General features: G+C 36.6%; 1 protein-coding gene across 4 annotated transcripts in view; it reads left to right on the forward strand.

The window, feature by feature from the left end:
• Snx7 (sorting nexin 7) overlaps window positions 1-21,948 on the forward strand; it is a 112,466-nt gene that overhangs the window by 70,196 nt on the left and 20,322 nt on the right. For all 4 annotated transcript variants that reach the window (XM_004869101.3, XM_021247844.2, XM_087213172.1 and 1 more), the window contains one exon: window positions 17,836-17,988. In XM_004869101.3, coding sequence (XP_004869158.1) covers window positions 17,836-17,988 — 153 coding nt within the window. The remainder of the gene's footprint in view (window positions 1-17,835; window positions 17,989-21,948) is intronic.

Below are 21,948 nucleotides of genomic sequence, written 5' to 3' on the forward strand. Positions count from 1 at the left end.
GGACTGTCGTTTAAGCCAAATTTAAAAACAATTTCATTGTTTTTATTGTGAAGGTTGTTGCTTTTCTTTTCTTTTTAAAATTAATTTTATTGGTACATTTTAGGTATACAATATAATGACATTCATCATTGGAGATATGCACCTTTACATAATCTCATTGGTTCTTATTTTTCCCCCTTCCCCTGCTCTCCCTTCAACCCCTCCATCCCTCCCTATTTACAAAGACTTTGTTTCCATTTTTTCTTTTTCTCATATTAATTCCATTCCCTTTTTTCCTTCCCCCTACCCCTCACACTTCCCCTTCCCCTTTCCCCCTTCTCTTCCTGTTTCACATTATCTATTATACCTTTTACTCCTTATTTGTACTTTCAGTTTCTCACAATAGAGAAGCTATTTGGTATTTACACGTGTGTCTTATTTATTTTAATTAAGAGTATCACCTCAATGTGCATCCATTTAGCTATAAATGTCTGGAATTTCTCGTTTTTTTATGGCTGAGTAGTACTCCATTTTATTTTGAAAATCCACATATTTTTCCTCCAGTCTCCAGTAGATGGGCAATTCGACTGCCTCCAACTTTTAGCCATTACATATTGTGCTGCTATGAACATGAATGCACATATATCACTGTGGTATGAGTCTTTTAATTCTTTGAGGAAGATACACAGCAGAGGAATAGCTGGGTCAAATGGGACTTCCAGTTCTAGTTGTTTGAGGTATCTCCATACTGATTTCCACAGTGGTTGCACCAGTCTACACTCCCACCAGCAGTGGAGCAGGGTTCCTCTTTCCCCATACCCCCACCAGCATTTGTTGTTGGTTGATTTCATGATAGCAGTCCTTCTTTCTGGGGTGAGGTGGAGTCTCATTGTTGTTTTCATTTGCATCTCTCAAATGTTAAACATTTTTTCATATGTTTATTTGCTATTTCTACTTCTTTGTCGTAGAAATGTCTGTTCATTTCAGATGCCCATGTTTGGATTGGGTCTTTAAATTTGGGAGGTCTGATTTTGTAAAGTTCTTTCTGTATTCTAGATAGTAGACTTTTGTCTGAGGAAAAGCAGGTGAAAATTTTTACTCACATTGTGGGTTGTCTCTTCACAATGTTGGTGGTTTCTCTTCCTGCGCAGAAGTTTTTTAATAAGAAGAGATCCCACGTGTTGATTATGCTATTTCATGGGCAACTGAGGTTTTGTTCATAAAATCTTTTCCTACACCAATATCTTTAAGAGTTCTACCTAACCTCATTTCCAGCTGGTTCAACGTTTCTCTTTTAATATTTAGATCTTTAAACTACTTTGATTTAAGTTTAGTACATGGTGAGATATATAGGCCTAGTTTTAATCTTTGGCAAGTTGAAACCGATTTTTTCCAGCACCATTTATTAAAGAGGCTATCTTTCCTCCAGTGAGGGTGTTTGGCTCCTTTATCGAAGATCAGATGACTGAGTGTGTCTGGAGTTGTTTCTGCCTCTTCTAATATTTTCCACTGGTCCTCAGGTCTGTTTCTTTGCCAGGACCATGCTGTTTTTATCATAGTACCTTTCTAGTATAGTTTCAAGTTGGGAATCGTGATACCCCCTCCCATATCTCTGTTACCTAGAATTGTTTTTGCTATTCTGGGTCTCTTCTTGTTCCAAATGAATTTTTGGATTGTTTTCTCAAGTTCCATGAAGTATGCTGCTGGGATCTCAATTGGGATTGCATTGAATCTATATAGCGGTTTTGGAAGTATGGCCATTTTCACTATATTGATCCTTCCTACCCAGGAGCAAGGGATGTCTTTCCATTTTCTGATATCATCTTCAATCCCTCTTTTCAGAGTGCTATAGTTTTCAGAGAAGAAGTCTTTGATTTCTTTTTTTAGGTTGATTCCTAGGTATTTCAGTGTTTTGGATGCTATTGTGAAAGGAATTGTTTGCCCTATTTCTCTCTCAGTGAGTCTGTTCATGTAGAGGAAAGCTATTGATTTTTTTGTGTTGACCTTGTATCAAGCTACTGTATTGAATTTGGTTATTAAGTCTAGAAGACTTTTGGTGGAGTTCTTGGGGTCATCTATGTAGAGTATCCTGTCATCTGCAAATAATGACAATTTGACTTCTTCATTTCCTATCTTTATTCCTTTTATTTCTTTCTCTTATCTAATTGTTGTGGCTAGTGTTTCCAAAACTATATTGAAAAGGAGTGGTGATAGTGGACATACTTGTCATGTTCCTGATTTTAGTGTGAAAGGATTTCAGTTTTTGACCATTTAGTATGATATTGGCTGTTGGTTTTTCATAGATGGCTTTTATCAGATTGAGGTAATGACCCTCAATTCTTATTTTTTGTAGGGTTTTTATCATGAATGCGTGTATTTTGTCAAATGGTTTTTCTGTATCTATTGAGATGATCATATATTTTTTGTCCTTGGCTCTACTGACATAGTGTATTACATTGATTAATTTGCATATGTTGAACCGTCCCTGCATCCCTGGGATGAATCCCACTTGATCAGGGTGTATGATCTTCTTGATGATCTTCTGCATTCTATTTGCCAGTATCTTATTAAGGATTTTTTTCATCTATGTTCATTTTTGAGATTGGTTCTCTTTTTGGTTGTGTCTTTCTCTACTTTGGGAATCAAGGTGATGCTTGCTTCCAGGAATGAATTCGGGAGTATTGCTTCTCTTTCAACTTCATTGAAGAGTTTAAAGAGTAGTGGCAGTAGTTCCTCTCTAAATGTCTTGTAGAATTCAGCAGTGAAGCCATCAGGACCTTGGGGTTTTCTTAGTTTGTAAGTTTTTAATTATGTTTTCAATTTCATTGATTGATATTGGGTTATTTAGAATTTTTAGGTCTTCTTCGTTCAACTTTGGTAATCCATATGTATCTAGGAATCTGTCCATTTCTTCTGTGTTTTCCATCTTATTGGCATATAGGTTCTAGTTATTGTCATATAGTAGGTATTGGTGATCCTCTGAATTTCTGTTCGGTCCATTGTAATTTCACTGTTTTCATTCCTAATTGCATGGATTTGGGCTTTTTCTTTCTCTTTTTTTTGATAAGGTTGGCTAAGGGTTTGTGAATTTTGTTGACTCTTTAGAAGAACCAACTGTTTGCTTCATTGGTTTTTTTTTGTACTGTTCTCTTAGTCTACATTGCATTGATTTCTGCTCTGAGCTTTATAATTTCCTCTCTTGCATGAGCTTTGGGTTTGTCCTGCTTTTCTTTTTCTAGAAGCTTGAGGTTCAGCATCAGGTTGTTTAATTGGTCTCTCTCTGTTTTGCTAATTTGAGTATTCACTGCTATGAATTTCCCTCATAACACTGGTTTCATTGTGTCCCATAGATTCCAATATGTTGTACTGGCATTATCATTTAATTGTAGTAACTCTCTAATTTCTTCTTTAATTTCTTCTGTGACCCATTTGTTATTCAGAAGTGTGTTGTTCAGCTGCCATGTGTTTATGAAATTCTTGTGGTTTCTTTTGCTATTGATCTCCAGTTTCATCGCATTGTGGTCTGGTAATATGCAGGGGATAACTTTAATTCCTTTGCACTTACTTAAACATGTTCTATGAGCAAGTATGTGGTCTATTTTTGAGAATGACCCATGTGCAACTTAAAAGAATGTTTATTCTGATTATGTGGGGTGTAACACTCTGTAAACTTCAGTTCATTTGTTCAAGAGTTAGAGTTCTAGTATTTCATTGTTTATTTTTTGTCTAGTTCATCTATTTTTGACAGTGGGATATTGAGGTCCCCCACTACTGTTGCATTAGTGCTTATTTGATTTTTCATGTCCATTAGTATTTTTTTTTTATATATTGGGTGCACTAGTGTTTGGTGCATTTATATTTATAATTGTCATCTCTTCCTCTTGGATTGTTCCCTTTACAAGGATGTAGAGTCCTTCTTCGTTTCTCTTCATCAGTGTTGGTTTGAAATCCACTTGATCTGCAAAGAGGATAGCTACTCCTGCTTTTTGGGGGGTTCCTATTGCATGGAACATTGTTTTCCATCCTTTAACTTTCAATCTATGAGTTTCTTTTTGAATTAAGTGTGTTTCTTGTATGCAGCATATTGTTGGATCTTGCTTCTTGACCCATTCTGTCAGTATATTTCTTTTGATTGGTGAATGGAGACCATTAACATTGATGGTTATAACTGATACATACTGACTTATCATTGTCATGACTTTTCTTTTGGTTGGATTCTCCCCCTTTGCTTTTAATTTCTTGTTGTGCCCAATGAATTCATTCTGCTGGTCTTCCTGGGGTTGTGATCTTGTTGTCTTTTTCTAGGATGTTGTCTAAAATTTTTTGGAGTGCTGGTTTGGTATTCATGAAGTTCCTGAGGTGCTCTTTGTCATGAAAGTATCTTATTTCTCCATCAATTTGAAAGATAGTTTTGCAGGTTACATCAATCTGGGTTGGAGGCTGTTTTCCTTTAGGGGTTGAAATACATCACTCCGGGGTCTTCTTGCCTTGAGGGTTTGGGTTGAGAAGTCTGCTGTGATTCTGATGAGCTTTCCTTTGTATGTGATATGTTTCTTTTCTCTAACTACTTGTAGAACTTTGTTCTTCTGTTGAGTTTCTGGAATCGTAACAATTATATGCCTATGTGTAGATTTGTTTTTGATCAAGGCTAGTTGGAGTCCTATACCTCACTTATCTGTATGTCAAGTTCTTTTCCCCTGCTTAGGAAGTTTTCTGTCATCGCTTCTGTTAACAGTTTTTTTATGTCATCTGCACTCTCTTCTGTTTCTTTTTTTTAAAAATATTTTTTCCATTAAGTTTATTGGTACATTTTAGGTATAAAATACAGTTACATTCATCATTGGGATCTTATACCATTATATGAGTATCATGGTTCTTATTTTTTTCCCCATTCCCCTGCCCTCCCTTCATCCCCTCCACCCTTCCCTATTTGCAAAGAGTTTGTTTCCATTTTTTTCCTTTTCTCATATTTTTTCTTTTCCCCTTTTCCCTTTCCCCTGCCACTCCCACTTCCCCTGCCCCTATGGACCTTTTCTTCCTATTACACAATACCAATCATACATTTTTAAAATTACAATGTCAATATCTAGGAGACATTACCACAGATTTTACAGAATTTAAAAGGATATAGAAAGCATATTACAAATATCTTTTTTGAAATAAATTTAATAACTTCTGAGAAGTACCTTGGAAGACAAATTAATGAAACTGACTCTGGAGGAAATATAAAATTTGAATAGCACCTATTAAAGAAAGTATATTCCTAGCTTGAAAACCTACCTATATGACAACAGCAGGCTCATAAACATTTTAAGTGATAAATTATATCAAACAATTAAAGCAGAAAAAAAAGGAACACTTCTCCCTTCATTTTAGGAAATCAACATTGTGCTAATCCTAAAACTGGATAAAGATAATAGAAGAAAAAGGTATGAACATAGATAGAAATTTGTTTAACAAAACAAACTATTAGAAGTCAGATCTGGCAGTATGTTTAAAGTGTTTTTATTATAGGGATGGCAGTGTTGGTTCAGCATTGGAAGATCCACCCCAAAAGTCATCATTTTAACAGAGGAAAGGAAAAAGCCATATGATCCTGTCACTAGTTGGAGAAAAAGTACTATATTAAATTCTACAGCTGTTCATGGTAAAAGCTATCAGGAGACTAGAAGTAGAACAGAACCTTCTCAACAGATTAAAGACATGTACTCCATACTTCCAGTGAGAATGCCTTATATGAATGGAGAAAATACAATGCTTTCTCCTTAAGGTGGGGAACAAGGGCAGAAATGCTTACTCTTTATCTGTCCATTAAACTTTGAAATCTAGGCCAAACCAAAATAGTCTGGCAGTCAAATGACACAATTAGGATAGGATTGGCAAGGTAGAAGCAAAATCTTTATAAGTAAATGAAATGATCATCTACAGAGAAAATACTAAGAAATCACTAGGAGCCCCTAGAACTTGTATATGAATTTAGCAGGATTAGAAAACACAAGGTATATATAAAAATTCAGGTCTTTGTATACATGCTATAAATGAATTGGATATTGAAATTGAAAAATTATGTAGGAGTACAAAGGACCTAGAAAAGTTAAAAAAAGAATAAAAAGACAAAAAACAGTGTTGGAAGACATTTAGTACCTAATTTTAAGACTTCTTCTAAAGTTACAGTAATCAAGGCAGTGTTGGTGTAAGGAAAGACATATAGATCATTGGAATAAAACAGAGAATCTAGAAGTAGAAGCACACATATATGGTCCACTGAGTTGTGAAAGATTATTTAACATTAGCATTTTATAGAATATAAACTCAATTCAAGAGCCGAGGAAGAGATAGTGTTTTCAGCAGATCGCACTAGAACACCTGGTATCTGTATATAAAAAATTAACCTCAACCCTTTTCTTCCATACATGAAATAACTTGAAGGGATCTATGAACCTAAATAAGAAACCCTAAAAGTATAAAACTTTAAGAAGAAATTATAAGGGAAAATGTTTATGAATTTAGGGTAGGCAAGAGCTACCTAGGATACAAAAAACATGATGTATAAAAGAAAAAAAATGATAAATGAGATTCCATCAAAATTTAGAACTTTAAACGACATCATTAAAATGAAAAGTAGTCCTTACACAGACCATATTTACAATGTATATAACCTATGACCAGAATATATAAAGAACTCTTACAGCTCATTAATAGACAACCCAATTAAGAAGTAGACATAAGAAGATGATAAATAGCCAGTATAGCACAAGGAAAGGTGTGCAGCTCTAGAATCAGAAAAATACTAATCAGTACAATAACAAGATTGAATTATATACCCATAAGGGAGATGAAGTTAAAATTTTAAAAGCCTTGTCATGACTTTTTCTTTTTGCTGGATTCTCCCCTCTTGCGTTAATTTTTCATGCCCAATAGATTCATTCTGCTGTGTTTCCTGGGGTTGTGATCCTCATTGTCTTTTCCTAGGGTATTGTCTAAAATTTTTTGGAGTGCCGGTTGGTATTCATGAAGTTCCTGAGGTGCTCTTTAACATGAAAGTATCTTATTTCTCCATCAAGTTTGAAAGATAGTTTTGCAGGGTACATCAATCTGGGTTGGAGGCTGTTTTTCTTTAGGGCTTGAAATCCATCACTCCAAGCTCTTCTTGCCTTGAGGGTTTGCATTGAGAAGTCTGCTGTGATTCTGATGGGCTTTCCTTTGTATGTGATTTGTTTCTTTTCTCTCACTGCTTGTAGAATTTTGTTCTTCTGTTGGATTTCTAGAATCCTAAGTATTATATGCCTATGTGTAGATTTTTTTTGATCAAGGCTAGCTGGAGTCCTATATGCCTCACTTCTCTGTATGTCAAGTTCTTTTCCCCTCCTTGGGAAGTTTTCTGCCATCACTTCTGTGGACAGTTTTTTTATGTCACCTGCACTCTCTCCTCTTTCTTCATTGATTCCATTCAGTCTTATGTTATTCTTCTTTGCATCATCTTGCAGCTACTGAATTGATTTCTCGTGTTCACTTACAATTTTGAAGTAATTTTTCTTTTCCTGGTCACCAATTGCAGTCTTATCTTCTATATCTGAAATTCTATCCTCACAATGGTTCATTCTGCTGTGCAGACTTTTGATGGAGTTTTTAATCTCCTGGAAATCTGTTTATATCTGTTTTATGGATTCCATTTGTTTCCTGTGTTGGGATTCCATCATGTTCCTCAGACTTCTATTTTTTTATCTGTGTCTTCTCTAGATTTATTAATCATGTCTTGCACCATGATCACAATCTTTGCTGTTATCTGAGTAATTATTTCTGATTTCATTTTTCCCGGATCCTCTTTTGTTGCCAGTTCAGAGTCCAGGTGGTTGAGTATCAGATTGTTCCATCTCCTTTCCCTTTAGGGTTGCTGTAGGTGATCTGGAAGTCTGTTTTTGAGGCTTCTCACCTTCTCTGCCCTAAGAGCATGGGATGGCGGCTGGGGAGCTTCCTTCCAGGTGCTGGGACTCGCTCAGCTTCTCTGCCCTGGGATCTTGGGATGGGAGCGGGGGAGCTTCCTTCTAGGTGCTGGGACCAGCTCACCTTCTCTGCCCTAGGAGCGTGGGATCTCTTCTGTTTCTTTATGGCTTGAAATATGTCTCTCCCAGCTCTTCTTGACTTGAGGGTTTGTGTTGACAAGTCTGCTGTGATTCTGATGTGCTTTCCTTTGTATGTGATTTGTTTCTTTTCTCTAACTGCTTGTAACATGATTGTTGTTTCTTACACAGGTCCTTGACAGAGATTCTATGGCTTAGAATGAATGAGTGAGAGGGCAAATTCTGTCAGGACATTTCCGTCCCTTAACAACATTTTTTTGTAATCACCTCAGGTACCACTCTAACCTTACCATTTACTAAGTGCTTTAGCCCTTCTCATGTTTCTAATACATTATGCAAGATTATTCTGTGAAGTGAGTTCTTGTTTCTCATTTTACAGATGAGGAAAATGTACCAGGTGAATGAACCCACCTCCTCTGTGGTCTCAGAGTTTGTATTGGCCTTGTCTGACTTTACAACCCAAGTTTTATATCACTGAATATGTGTGTGGTTATGAAATTGTTAAGGTGCAAGCAAAAAAAGAAGGAAGAGGCAAAAATATTTTGTTAATATTATAAGACAACTGCGAAAAATGAAATGTTATTTCTCCAAAGGTCTTCAAAGTGGAGCTGCCCACATGTCTAGTGTATGTGGAATCCAAGTCTTGTAACCTAAAGCACTTACCCCTGAGGCAGGTGCTGCACCCTCTCTTCTGACAAATATACATCAAAGTCCCCACATGCAGGTCTGCACTGGAATGTACAAGGGTCCTTGACCTGAAGATGTCACCCCATCAGAGTTGATTGCATTTAATTGTTTAAATGTCTTTATTAATGTGTAGTTTAATTCCATCAAGTGAATATTTAGTGCAATAAGGAATATTTATTGACTCTACACATCTCATTTTGAGGGGATTTTTAAATTCATGTATACTAGATTTCTTAAAATTAAATTTTAAGGTGCTTCTTTATGAGTGACAGAGAGAGAGAGAGAGATTGAGAGATTCAGAGCACATTGTTATCCTCTAAGGCAACTGTTTAGGTAAGATAAAAGGGAATGCCTAATGCAGGGTGGACCTTAAATCGTTTCTGGACTGCAAGTGCTCAGTGAAAGGAACCTTCCCATCTATATTCATCCTGTGTTCTTGATCATAGTCCTGAGCCAATGCCTAGCACTTAGCACGTGTTTCAAGATAAAGATTGTTAAATGGATGAAAATTTTACACCAAGTTTATTTTTTAATTCCTTCTTACTATAGGTAATAATGTGCATTTTGGTGGAGAATTAGATTATGAAAAAACATGGATAAATAAAATTAAGCTTTGTGTAAAAAGTAATCCTTAGATTGAATTTTTCAATTTGGAAGAAGAAAAACATAGATGAGAACCAGCCTACTGGTGTTGACAGTGTACTGTTATAGGGACCTGTGTCACAAGGCAAATTCTAATTTTGTGTTATTGAAAATTAGACCAACTAGGTTGAAGGGAAAGAAAGCAACCTCTAAGGGTTACAGGAAAAGTGACGTGGAATACCATCTGTGCCACACAGGGCAGGACTGATCACAGTATTGCTTAGAAATGGTGACTTAGCAGGCATATTCTAAGAATCAGCTATTGCTACAGATGTGCTGGAACATAGCTTCCTTTACTAACTGTGTCCTGCACCATCACTTCAAGGCATCTCTTGTGAATGCCCTACTCTTTACTTCTGTACTATCAAACTGTCCTTGATGAGTTAGAGACAGAACGATATTAAGATGATCAAAAGACCTTCAAGGAAGAACGTGAAGTTGATCAGGTCTGTTTGTCATTTCCTTAATAGCAGAGATGATGTCACTCACCTGACTGGGTTGATGGTTCTTCATTTTTTTATACTCTCCTTCCAAAAGCTAATTGCTCTTATTGACCTTGCCAAACACAGCTATTATAAAATAATCTTGAAGTAATTGTTCATTCTGCTAGAAAGTCCAAATACAGTTCTCTAAAACTACTTGTAAGAGAATATGGGAAAGTGGAATAGAATTAAAAAGAATAATTATTTATATTGGTATATTTGAATTTCCTTACCTCTATAAGGGAAACATATTGAGAGAAACTTTTGTCTAACATTAGATCTGTTTCTGATGGTTGAACTCATGTGAAGATATGTTTTTGCACCTTTAAATTTTTAAAAGGAGTAGGAAATTAAAATTGAAGTTTAATGGCCCATGTGCAACTAAATGGTTTTTAATATGTGTATAACTATGTGCCTCATCAGGCAAGGCAGGATAATTTAGGACAGTGAATGTCAGTCTGTATTATTACTGTGGCCTTCAGGGCTTTATCTCTTACTCTGCCTGTTCTTTCAGCTCATTCTATTGCAACACAGACTTTTCTCCCAATTACCACCTATAGACAAATGACAGACTTTCCTCATTCTGCCTCTCAACATTTTTGTCTCATCAGTTTCTCTGGTATCAGAAATCTGGTTCATGTTAGGGCCCCCCAGTTCTTTATCTTAAACACCTTCAGAGCTGCTACACCCCCTCTATTAAAATCTAAACACCCCTATGAAAATTCTTTTAGGACCTAATAGCCACCTGTCCTTGTGACCATATCTTACACTATTCCCCTACTCATTTTCTAGTTATCAATCCACATGAACCACCTGTGATTCTTCCTCAGAAACTCCAAAATAAACATGCTTCTGTGAATTTACACCTGCAGTTTGCTTTGCCTGAAATGCCGTTCATATTTTCTTTGTCCAGTTGCTTTTCGTCTCTCCCAACCAGCAAGGGTGTATGAGGCTGAAGTCTGCTTCTTCCCCCTCCCTCTATTTTAGCCCCTAATGTAAACTGGATGAATGCTAAGTGAATGCTGCATGGTGAGGGTGAGTGGGAGAGAACCAAATCTTGCCTGTTGTTGTTCATCATTGTCTCCTTAGTCCAATTTCAGACTAACTGGTTTCTTCCCTTCTCCTCCTTCTTTCCTCCATCCTCCATACCTATTTCTCAGGAATCTGTGCAATGTACAGCCCCGGCCTGGTCACAGCCTTCAGTGGCAAATCCTCTTCATGTTCGGTATCATTTCCACGCTTTTGCAGTCACTCTTCAATCCACCTTCCCAGCTGCATTTCTTATGTTTCCTCTTGCTTGCTGTGGCTCCAAACCAAACTGTCCCAGAGTCACTCTGCAGCACATGATCTCTGTGGTTGTTTGCCTGCCACACTCGCAGCCCCAGTCACTGCACAGTAAGGTAACAGCCAAATGTCTGGAAACGTCAATCAGAAATAATCTTCTATCCTGTATAGATGACACTTTCTTCTTGTGTGATGTTATGTATTACACTCTGCTTACTATTATTATTGCTTGTTTTGTTTTGAGACAGTGTCTTACTATGTATTTCAAGCCTGCCTTGAACTTACTATATACCCCAGACTGGCCTCAAATTCAAGGCTATCTTTATACCTCAGCCTCCCAAGTGCTGAGATTACAGTTGTGCACCACCACACGCGGCTTCTGCTTATTATGATAGTCTTTGCTTATTTTTGGATATCTGTAGCTTAATATATTACAGACTTCTTAAGACAAACACTTAATTAGCTCAACCTTGAAAGTCACAGGCAAGCTAGCCCCATGCCTGGTCCTATTCAATGAATAGAGATGGAACACTTCTTTGTTTGGCATATCTTAATTTGAATCCTTACTGTGCCCCCAAATAACTGCAATTTCTATCATTTCTTTCTCCCAATTTCCCAGCTTGTGGTAGGGAGATAATAATGTTCAATGTATGGCATACTTGTGCAGATTAAGTGAAATAATATATGTAGACTATATAGAATGTACAGTGGCCCATGTCAGAAATGCACTCAGTGGTTAGAATTACTGCTATTACTATTACCACAGGTATGTCATATTCAAGGATGATACTGTTTTTGTTTGAGCTCTCAATATTAATGACTTTCATTTAATTGTGGGGCTAATTTCTAGCTGAACATAACTGAAGCTAGAAATTAACCATTATCCTGATATTAAATATAAACCTTTTTACATTATTGTACAGTCTTCTATTATTACTTATTCTGGCATTATAACATTTTATGGAAAAAAAAGAGTTGCTTGCTTCTTCAGTTTTTGCACTGACAGGAGGCCCAGTTGCTGCCAATGTGAAGAGTCATGCAAACTTTAAATCCTCTTTATCCAAATCTTTTCCGTGCTATTTTGCTGCAGAGAAGATGAATTAAATTTCTATGGTTAAAGTTGTTAACAGCTTCTGCATGGTTTTGGAGGGAACACCGGAGCACTAGAGAAGCTTCTTTGGCTTGACGTATTGCTCACACGTTTCATTTTCCCAATTTGGTTAACTTTCACTGAGTATATATGTTCTGTTAGAGCCTGCAGAGGGCAGAGTCAGAATGCACAGTCCTTGTGCCAAAGAAATTGCCAATACTAGTGTCAAAGGAAGGGAAGGACATGTAATTATATTATGCTTTTACAAATTGTTACAAAGATATTGTCCAGATTAGTCTGAATTAGGATCCTTGTGCTTATTACCAATTACTGTTTCTTAGAATTGAAGTTAGGGGATAATGGCTCATTATAGGAAATACCTGTCTTATTTTCTCCTTTTCCAATTGAAATAATGAAATCATCAAAGAAAACAATACTCAGATATAGCCACAAAAAGATAAAAATTGATCATCTGTATTTAAATCATATGTATTATCTTCTATACTGAAGAGACTAGATTAAGAAATAGCACGAAAAGTGGACTTTTGAGCTAGATAGTAGCAGAAGAATGGCATATTGCCAGAGACCAAATACCAGAAGAGGAGAAAGGATCAGCATCAATTTTACAACTAGTAATGGTGGGGGTAATGATAGTGAGAATTTAGTAGGCAAATTATCAGGCCCTGTATAAATTGATTAATGTTTTTTATGTCATGTAATTCTCTTAAAAATTTCTACAAAATGAGTGTTTTTATTTTTATGTTCCTTTTAAAGATGAAGAAAGTAGGACTCCAAAAATTAGTCTTACCGTGTCACATAGTTTATAAATGACAGGGGTAGGACTTAATCTGAGGGTGGTAACTCACTTTCAGTTCCCACCATCCTAGCAGTGCACTGATAAAGCTACAAACTTCTCTCTGTAGATGAGAGTGAAGTCAAAGCAGCCTCCTCTCTAGGAGTGCAATAGCTCTTGGCCAGAGCAGAACTACCCACCACCTGAGCAACACTTCAAGGACTTTCACGAGGGGGGATTTGCAGATTGAGAAGGGGGAAATCCTTGCTGTAAATTTATTAGCACAGTGACACCATTTTAAACTTCATCAGGAAGAGAAAGAAAATAAAATATATGATTTTGGTACTGTGTTTCCTAAATCTAATTCCTGGAGATTCTCTTTGCCAGTTATCTCACTCCAGTTCATAGCCGTTTTAGACTGCAAAGCTGAAGAGAAAAAGAGTTATAGTATGGTTATAGTAGGTGTATTGCCTCTTCATTACTAGATACTGGATCTAGGTTAATCAGTGAATAATTTCTATTTGGCTAACAATTGACATGACTGTCCAACAACTCTGAGGAGTGAGGCTTTCTAACAGCCTTTGAGCTTTTTCTATAGATCCATATCCTTTTTTTTTTTCTTAACTTCTTTTATTGGTACATTTTAGGTATACAGTACATTTACATTTATCATTGGGTGCTTGTACCTGTACATGATGTATCTTAGTTCTTACTTTTTCCCCATTACCTGTGCACCCTTCAGCCCTCCACCCTTCCCATTTACATAGACTTCGTTTCCATTTTTTTCTTTTCTCATAATTTTTCCTTTCCATTCTTTCCTTTCCCCATCTCCTCCCACCACCCCTACCCCTTTGGACCTTTTCCTATTTCAAATCATCAATTATTAGTTATTAAACCTTTTAATTCTTATTTACACTTTCAGTTTCTCACACTAGAGAAATTATTCTGTATTTACACATGTGTGTCCTATTTATGTCACTTAAGAGTATGGCCTCAATATGCATCCATTAAGCTATAAATGACTCTAGTTTCACATTCTTTATGGCTGAGTAGTACTCCATTTTATAAAAAAAAAACACATCTTCTTTATCCAGTTTTCAGTTGATGGGCATTTGAGCTGTTTCCAAGCTTTAGCTATTACAAACTGTGCCGCTATAAACATGGGTGCATGTATATCTCTGTGGTATGATTCTTTTAATTCTTTTGGGAAAATACCCAGCAGGAGAATAGCTGGGTCAAATGGGACCTTCAGCCCAAGTTCTTTGAGGTATCTCCACACTGATTTCCATAGCGGTTGCACCAGCCTGCATTCCCACCAACAATGGAGAAGGATTCCTTTCTCTCCACACCCCTACCAGCATTTGTTATTGGTTGATTTCTTGATAGCAGCCATTCTTTGGGGGGTGAGGTGGAATCTCAGTGTTGTTTTCATCTGCATCTCTCGAATGACCAATAACGTTGAATATTTTTTCATATGTTTCTTTGCTGTTTTTACTTCTTTGTCTGAGAAATGTCTGTTCATTTCAGATGCCCATTTTTGAATTGGGTCTTTGAATTTGGGGGGTCTGATGTTTTTCAGTTCTTTATATATTCTAGATAGTAGCCCTTTGTCTGAGTTACAGCTGCTAAAAATTTGTTCCCACATTGTAGATTGTCTGTTAGCTCTGTTGGTGGTTTCTCTTGCAGTGCAGAAGCTTTTTAGTAAGATGAAATCCCAGTTGTTGATTCTTTGCGCTAGTTCCCGTGCTATTGAGGTTTTATTGATAAAGTCTTTTCCTATGCCAGTGTCTTCAAGAGTTCTACCTAACTTATCTTCCAGCAGTTTTAGTGTTTTTGTCTTAATATTTAGATCTTTAATCCACTTCGATCTTAGTTTAGTGCATGGTGATAGATATAGACCCATATCCTTTTGACTTTGGCCTTTTAAAATTTTTTTTTTTACTTTATCTTCTAGCACCCATAGCCTATCATTATTATTCAGTTAACTTCCCTTTAGAGATGGTCTCTTAAGATTTGTCAAGATAATTGCTCACAAGAATAAAGTAAAGTAATACATGGCCTCATAGAATTCTACCCAAGAAACAAAACAGGAAAGTAGAAAAACAAAAGACAAACAAAAAAAGCCATATAGAAAAACTATGAACATTAACCTTACTACTGAACTAGATCTCACAGGCATATATATATATATATATATATATATATATATATATATATATATGATCATATATGTATGCATATGTATTTTTAGGGAGAAAACACATGGTCATAGTGAATTAAGAACAGAGAAGTGAAATTTTATATTAATAAAAGTTAATTCAAGCAAGCTTCAAAGCTATATTTTATTGAATCCAAGACATTTTCATATTGTAACGTTTTTGAAATATGTTGTCTTCTTTACTGGTGGCCTTTATGAATATAATCAGTCACAAAATACTGTTAATGCCTAATGACCCCTTAAAAATATGAGAGAGTTTAGTAGCACAGAAACTAGCACGAAGAGTCAACAACTGGGACTTCATCTTATTAAAAAGCTTCTGCACTGCAAGAGAAACTACCAACAGAGCTAAGAGGCAACCTAGAATATGGGAAGAAAGTTTTAGCAGCTGTACCTCAGACAAAGGTCTACTATCTAGAATATATAAAGAATTGAAAAACATCAGACCCCCTCAAATTCAAAGACCCAATTCAAAAATGGGCATCTGAAATGAACAGACATTTCTCAGACAAAGAAGTAAAAACAGCAAATAAATATATGAAAAAATGTTCGACATCACTGGTCATTGGAGAGATGCAGATGAAAACAACACTGAGATTCCACCTCACCCCCCAAAGAATGGCTGCTATCAAGAAATCAACCAATAACAAATGCTGGTAGGGGTGTGGAGAGAAAGGAACCCTTCTCCATTGTTGGTGGGAATGCAGACTGGTGCAACCACTGTGGAAATCCGTATGGAGATACCTCAAAGAACTAGGACTAGAGGTCCCATTTGACCCAGCTATTCCCCTACTGAGTATCTTCCCCAAAGAATTAAAAGAATCATACCACAGCGATATACGTGCACATATGTTTATAGCGGCACAGTTTGTATTAGCTAAAGCTTGGAAACAGCTCAAGTGCCCATCAACTGGAAACTGGATAAAGAAGATGTGTTTTTTTTATAAAATGGAGTACTACTCAGCCATAAAGAATGAGAAACTAGAGTCATTTATAGCTAAATGGATGCATATTGAGGCCATACTCTTAAGTGAAATAAATAGGACACATATGTGTAAATACCGAATAGTATCTCTAGTGTGAGAAACTGAAAGTGTAAATAAGGATGAAAACGATTAAAATGAATAATTGATAATTTGAAATAGGAAAAGGTCCAAAGGTGGAGGGGTGGCAGGAGGGGAAGGGGAAATGGAAGAAAGGAAAGGAAAAATTATGAAAAAGAAACAAAAAATGGAAACAGTCTATGTGAATAGGGAAGGGTGGTGGGGGTGAAGGACGCATAGGTAATGGGGAGAAAATAAGAACTAAGATACGTCATGTTCAGGTACAAACACCCAATGATAGATGTAAATGTATTATATACCTAAAATGTACCAATTAATATTATATAAAATACGAGAGAGATGGAGTCAGTCGGGCTCAGATCTTCTGAGCTCTGGATCACACTCATCCAACCTTGCCACACACAACATGGTCACCCACTGCTTCTCAGAGTTCTTTTCCCTGCCTGGGACTTTTCCTGTTCTTTTTTTGACTTTACTGCAGCCAAGCCAGTATCCTTGTTCTGGAGCAGCCAGTCATGCTTCACCTCCAGTCCCCTGCCAGAACTGATTTTCTGTGGAGTATCTCATGCCTCACTCACATCTACTTCACACCTTTATGATATTTCTTTTTTACATTTTCCCTGGTCACCTTATCTAAAATGGCAGCACCCTAACATTTCCTACCCACCTTTCAACTTAATTTTCCTCTGTACCTTTTATTACTAGCTGATAGTTCATATTTTATTTCAGTAATAGTTTATCTTTCTCCCAAAAAATATAAGCTCTGGTAAAAGCAGGATTTTTTTCACGTTGCCTCCTTTACTGAGTCTGTAGGTGCTAGAATAATACCTAGTACAGACAAGGCATTTAATAAATATATGCTAGATATATGAATGAATTTTTATGTATACAATAATATATATTCACATCTCAAATATAAAAAATAAATGAATGAAATCCATGCATAGATGTTGGTAGGTAAGTTGGGGTGGGTGTAAATAATATACTAAGCTTGTTGAACCAAGTATCTTGAAATGATGGTCAGGTATCTCGAGATATAAACCTGCCCCCGTTACTGTTTTTAAGTGAAACTGCACAAGTTAATTCCCTGGGCCTTCAGGTTGTACTACACAGTATAGATGTTATAGTGTGTCAGTTAATTGAGTTTTTGGTTAAAAACAATTGAAAAAAAATGAGGCTTGTGAAAAGGAGGTTAAAGTGAGCAAAACCATATCTTTCAGCATATATGTTATTACCAGAAATGATAATGATGACAAGAGTGCTGGTAAAACAAAGATATCATGTGGCTTATTTTTTCTTTGTTTCCATGTGCTAGTCAGTCACAGGTGGTAGACCTGAGAGTCCTGGCTTAAACCAGTGTTCTTTTTACTTTAACATGTACACATGTAAATACCGATGAGTTTTTAAAAATGTTATCTTAAACTGATTTTATATAATGTTCTACATAAAATCAATGAATTCACCTCATGGCAGGACTATATAGATCAGTTTATCTCTCTTTGTGACCTACTTTAGCTTACAGAAGAGATTGGAAAACTTGAAGATAAAGTGGAATGTGCCAATAATGCCCTGAAAGCAGATTGGGAAAGATGGAAACAAAATATGCAAAATGATATCAAGTCAGCCTTTACAGACATGGCCGAGGAGAACATCCACTATTATGAACAGGTAATTGGTGATATTTCATATTGCTTCACTTTTAGAAGGCAATATTCTCTTCTACTTTATACCTGACTCCATGTTAATGGGGTCAATTTAAACAACCAAATGTCACATTCAAAAAGCCTCTTTGGTGGCTCAGTTCCAGTGGAATTAACACTTAGCATTTTGTTCTTTGTTTTGGAAGGATCTGAATTCTTTAAAAGCACTTGGTAATGATTCATCTATGATTCACCTGACTTCCTTTTTTCTGTCTCTTTCCTATTTGTAAAGCATTTGCAAAGGAAGGGAAAGAGCAGAGGTTTGAATAGGCAGGAAATCAGTTTAGCTTGTATCTGTGCCTTGTATCCTTGGAATCCTGGTTTTTGATGCTATTCAGAAAGCAACAACAAGAGGAGAACACTGTTGTATTAGCAAAAGAGTAGCAGTATTTTTTTTGTGGGGATGGGTTCAGAAAAGAGCATGATCATCATTTTACTTTTTTAATGATTGTTTTTCATTTTATAACTGTTCCTCAAAGAAGTTACTTTCTCAGAGTTTAGTGTTATAATACTATCATTTTTCTCTGTCCTGCACATTCTAAAAATAACTTTTCTAGGAAGAATGTTTTAAATATGCATGTTTAATTTTATCTCAGGCTGAATTAACAAATAATAAAATAGATAAATTAAAGAAATTATGTTTTAGAGTCTATAATGCTTATCACTTTAAAGGTACTTTAAATTGAAATTTTGAAATACTATCTGATGCTGTTATTTTGTGTTCAACAAGAGTTAGGTGAGCATTTCTTATCACTAGACACTGTCTGGGACCCCGAGAGAGACCACAGTATATAAGAGAAACACAGTCCCCTTCTCACATACTTGTAATCAGCAAGGGAACCAGTTAATTAAAGCAAGAGATCATAATACAGCAATATAAATTCTACTATAGAAAGATGCTGCAGCAGCATCAGAACTAATCTAAAAGACACGAGAAAGTCTCAGAGAACATGTTTAAACTGAGACCTTAATCCAGAAAAAGGGGTCACCAGATAAAGATCTGAGGGACAGAGTTACAGGGAAAGAAACACATGGACAGAAGCATAGAAGCGACAGAATATGTTCAGTAACTGATGCTCCTTTTGGAGGAAGATTTTGAATGATTTAAAAATAATTTTTAATAAAATACATTTATCAAACTAAAGCTTAATTACCACTTAACTATTTAAATCCACAGCAGTAAATACTTCGCCTGTACCCACTTATATTTCAGGATTGTAATGACAGCTGAGATAATTTATATGAAAATGCCTTGAAATTAGAATGTGCTATGGAATATACATAATTATAGTTGTAAATGTTATTGTAGGTATATATGATAAATATAGCCAACATATTTTTCTTTAAATGAAAAAGTATGCCAAAGTTTTAAAAGTTTGATGAGGAAATGTTCATAACAATTACACCAAACTCCAAATGTTTGGGTTTTGACTGTACTTACTATATGAATACATGTTTTTCACTCTCCTAGATTGCATTCATTTTATAGAAAACACTATTTTCTTAGAAATAGTTAAATTAGCTTCACTCTGCCATATTGCAAATTTTGTTCTTCATTGCACTTTATATCAGTGTTCTTAATTCTTTCTCCCAAGTGAATTATATTTCTAGATGTTACTAAAAATTGAGAGAATAAATGATTTTCTTTACTATAACTTCAAAAGACTCCTACAGCTCCAATTACTTGTGTGTGACTGTGCCTGTGTGTTTTCTTGAGTGAAAAAAATTTAACCTTTTGGCATATCAATATATAAGGCAAAATCAGGAAGTTGGGGCCCTTAAATAATCAAGGATTTTAATTAGCAGACTGTAAGACCTAAACAACAATTTGCTCTTATTTACTTACTCCAAAATATCTCAGATATACAAAGACATGAAATGTTTCACTCTTGCCATTCCCTGTTTAATTCTGTTCTAGACTTGGGCATGGTGGCACAAGCCTTTAATCATAGCATTCGGGAGGGTGAGGCAGGAGGATTGTTGTGAGGTTAAGGCCAGCCTGGGCTATGTAGTGAGTTTAAGGCCAGCTTGAACTATATTGCAAGACCCTGTCACAAAAACCTAAAGTGATAATAATAATAATAATAATAATAATAATAATTTTTAATCATATTCTAATGGAAATTTTTTTTTCATCAACATGTATATAAATATCCAAAGGGGTCTGTTCCTAGTGTGATAGATAAAATGGGGTATAAACATTTGCCTTTGGATTTACTTATATGAAGTGAAATGATCACAGCTTATTATTTGTCAAAATGACAAAGGCAATCCGATTATAAATATGGGATAAGATTCTGTATCAGACTCTAATCATTGTCATATTGAAATGTTGTGCTTACATGCATGAATTTATGTATAGGTTGACTCCAAATACAGAACAAGTAAAAAATAATAATAATAAAAAGAAAACAAGTGAAAAAAAACAAAACAAGGCTTTTGGGCTGCAGTCTGTCCCACCATTCCTGGCCCAGAGGAAAGGGCTTTTGGGCCGCCTTCTGTCCCTTCCTTCCCAGCCCAGAGGAAGGGGCTTCCCAGCCACCATCTGTCCCGCTACTCCCAGCCTAGAGGCAAGGGCTTTTGGGCCACCTTCTTTCCCTTCCTTCCCAGCCCAGAGGAAGGGGCTTCCCGGCTACCATCTGTCCCGCTACTCCCAGCCTAGAGGAAAGGCCTTTTGGGCCGCCTTCTGTCCCGCTGCTCCTGGCCCAGAGGTAGGGGCTGCTGAGCCACCATCCCACTGCTCCTGGTCCAGAGGAAGGGGCTTCCCAGCCACCATCCCTCCTGCCACTCCCAACCCAGAGGAAAGGGCTTTTGGGCCACCTTCTGTCCCGCAGCTCCCAGCCCAGAGAAAGGGGCTTTTGGCCCACCATCCCTACCGCTGCTCCAGGCCTCTGTCCCACCTCTCCCAGCTCAGAAGAGGTGAGCCACGGCGCCAAGAGCACCCCCCCTGCCCCTCCAGTCGAAATGAGAAAACACGTAAATAAGTCTCAAAACCAGACTTCCAGATCACCTACAGCAACCCCAAAGGGAAATGAGATGGAACAATCTGATACTCAACTACCAGGACCTACTGAACTGAAAACAAAAGGGGATCTGGAAAAAATGAAATCAGAAATAATTTCTCAGATAACAGGAGAGATTGGGCTCCTAGTGCAAGACATGATTAATAAATCTAGAGAGGACCCCAGGAACATGATGGAATCCCAACATAGGAAACAAATGGAATCCATAAAACATGCAAATAAATTTCCAGGAGATGAAAACTCCATTGAAAGTCCACACAGCAGAATGAGCCAATGTGAGGACAGAATTTCAGATATACAATACAAGATGGCAATTAATGACCAGGAAAAGAAAAATTGCTTCAAAATTATAAGGGAAGACAAGAAAACAGCCCAGCAGCTGCTAGACGATGTAAAGAAGAATAACATAAGACTGACTGGAGTCAATGAAGAAAGAGGAGAGAGTGCAGATGACATAAAAAAACTGTTCACAGAAGCGATGACAGAAAACTTCCTAAGCAGGGGAAAAGAACTTGACATACAGATAAGTGAGGCATATGGGTCTCCAAATAGCCTTAATCAAAAAAAATATGCACATAGGCATATAATTGTTAATATTCAAGAAACTCAACAGAAGAACAAAGATCTACAAGCGGTTAAGAGAAAAGAAACAAATCACATACAAAGGAAAGCCCATCAGAGTCACAGCAGACTTCTCAACACAAACCATCAAGGCAAGAAGAGGCCGGAGTGATGTATTTCAACCCCTAAAAGAAAACAGCTTCCAACCCAGATTGATGTAACCTGCAAAACTGTCTTTCAAACTGATGGAGAAAGAAGATAACTTTCATGACAAAGAGCACCTCAGGAACTTCATGAATACCAAACCAGCACTCCAAAAAATTTTAGACAACATCCTAGAAAAA

Source organism: Heterocephalus glaber, unplaced genomic scaffold, assembly GCF_053883595.1.
Source record: "Heterocephalus glaber isolate CG9 unplaced genomic scaffold, H.glaber_assembly_v1.0 deba00001442, whole genome shotgun sequence".
Lineage (NCBI taxonomy): Eukaryota > Metazoa > Chordata > Mammalia > Rodentia > Bathyergidae > Heterocephalus > Heterocephalus glaber.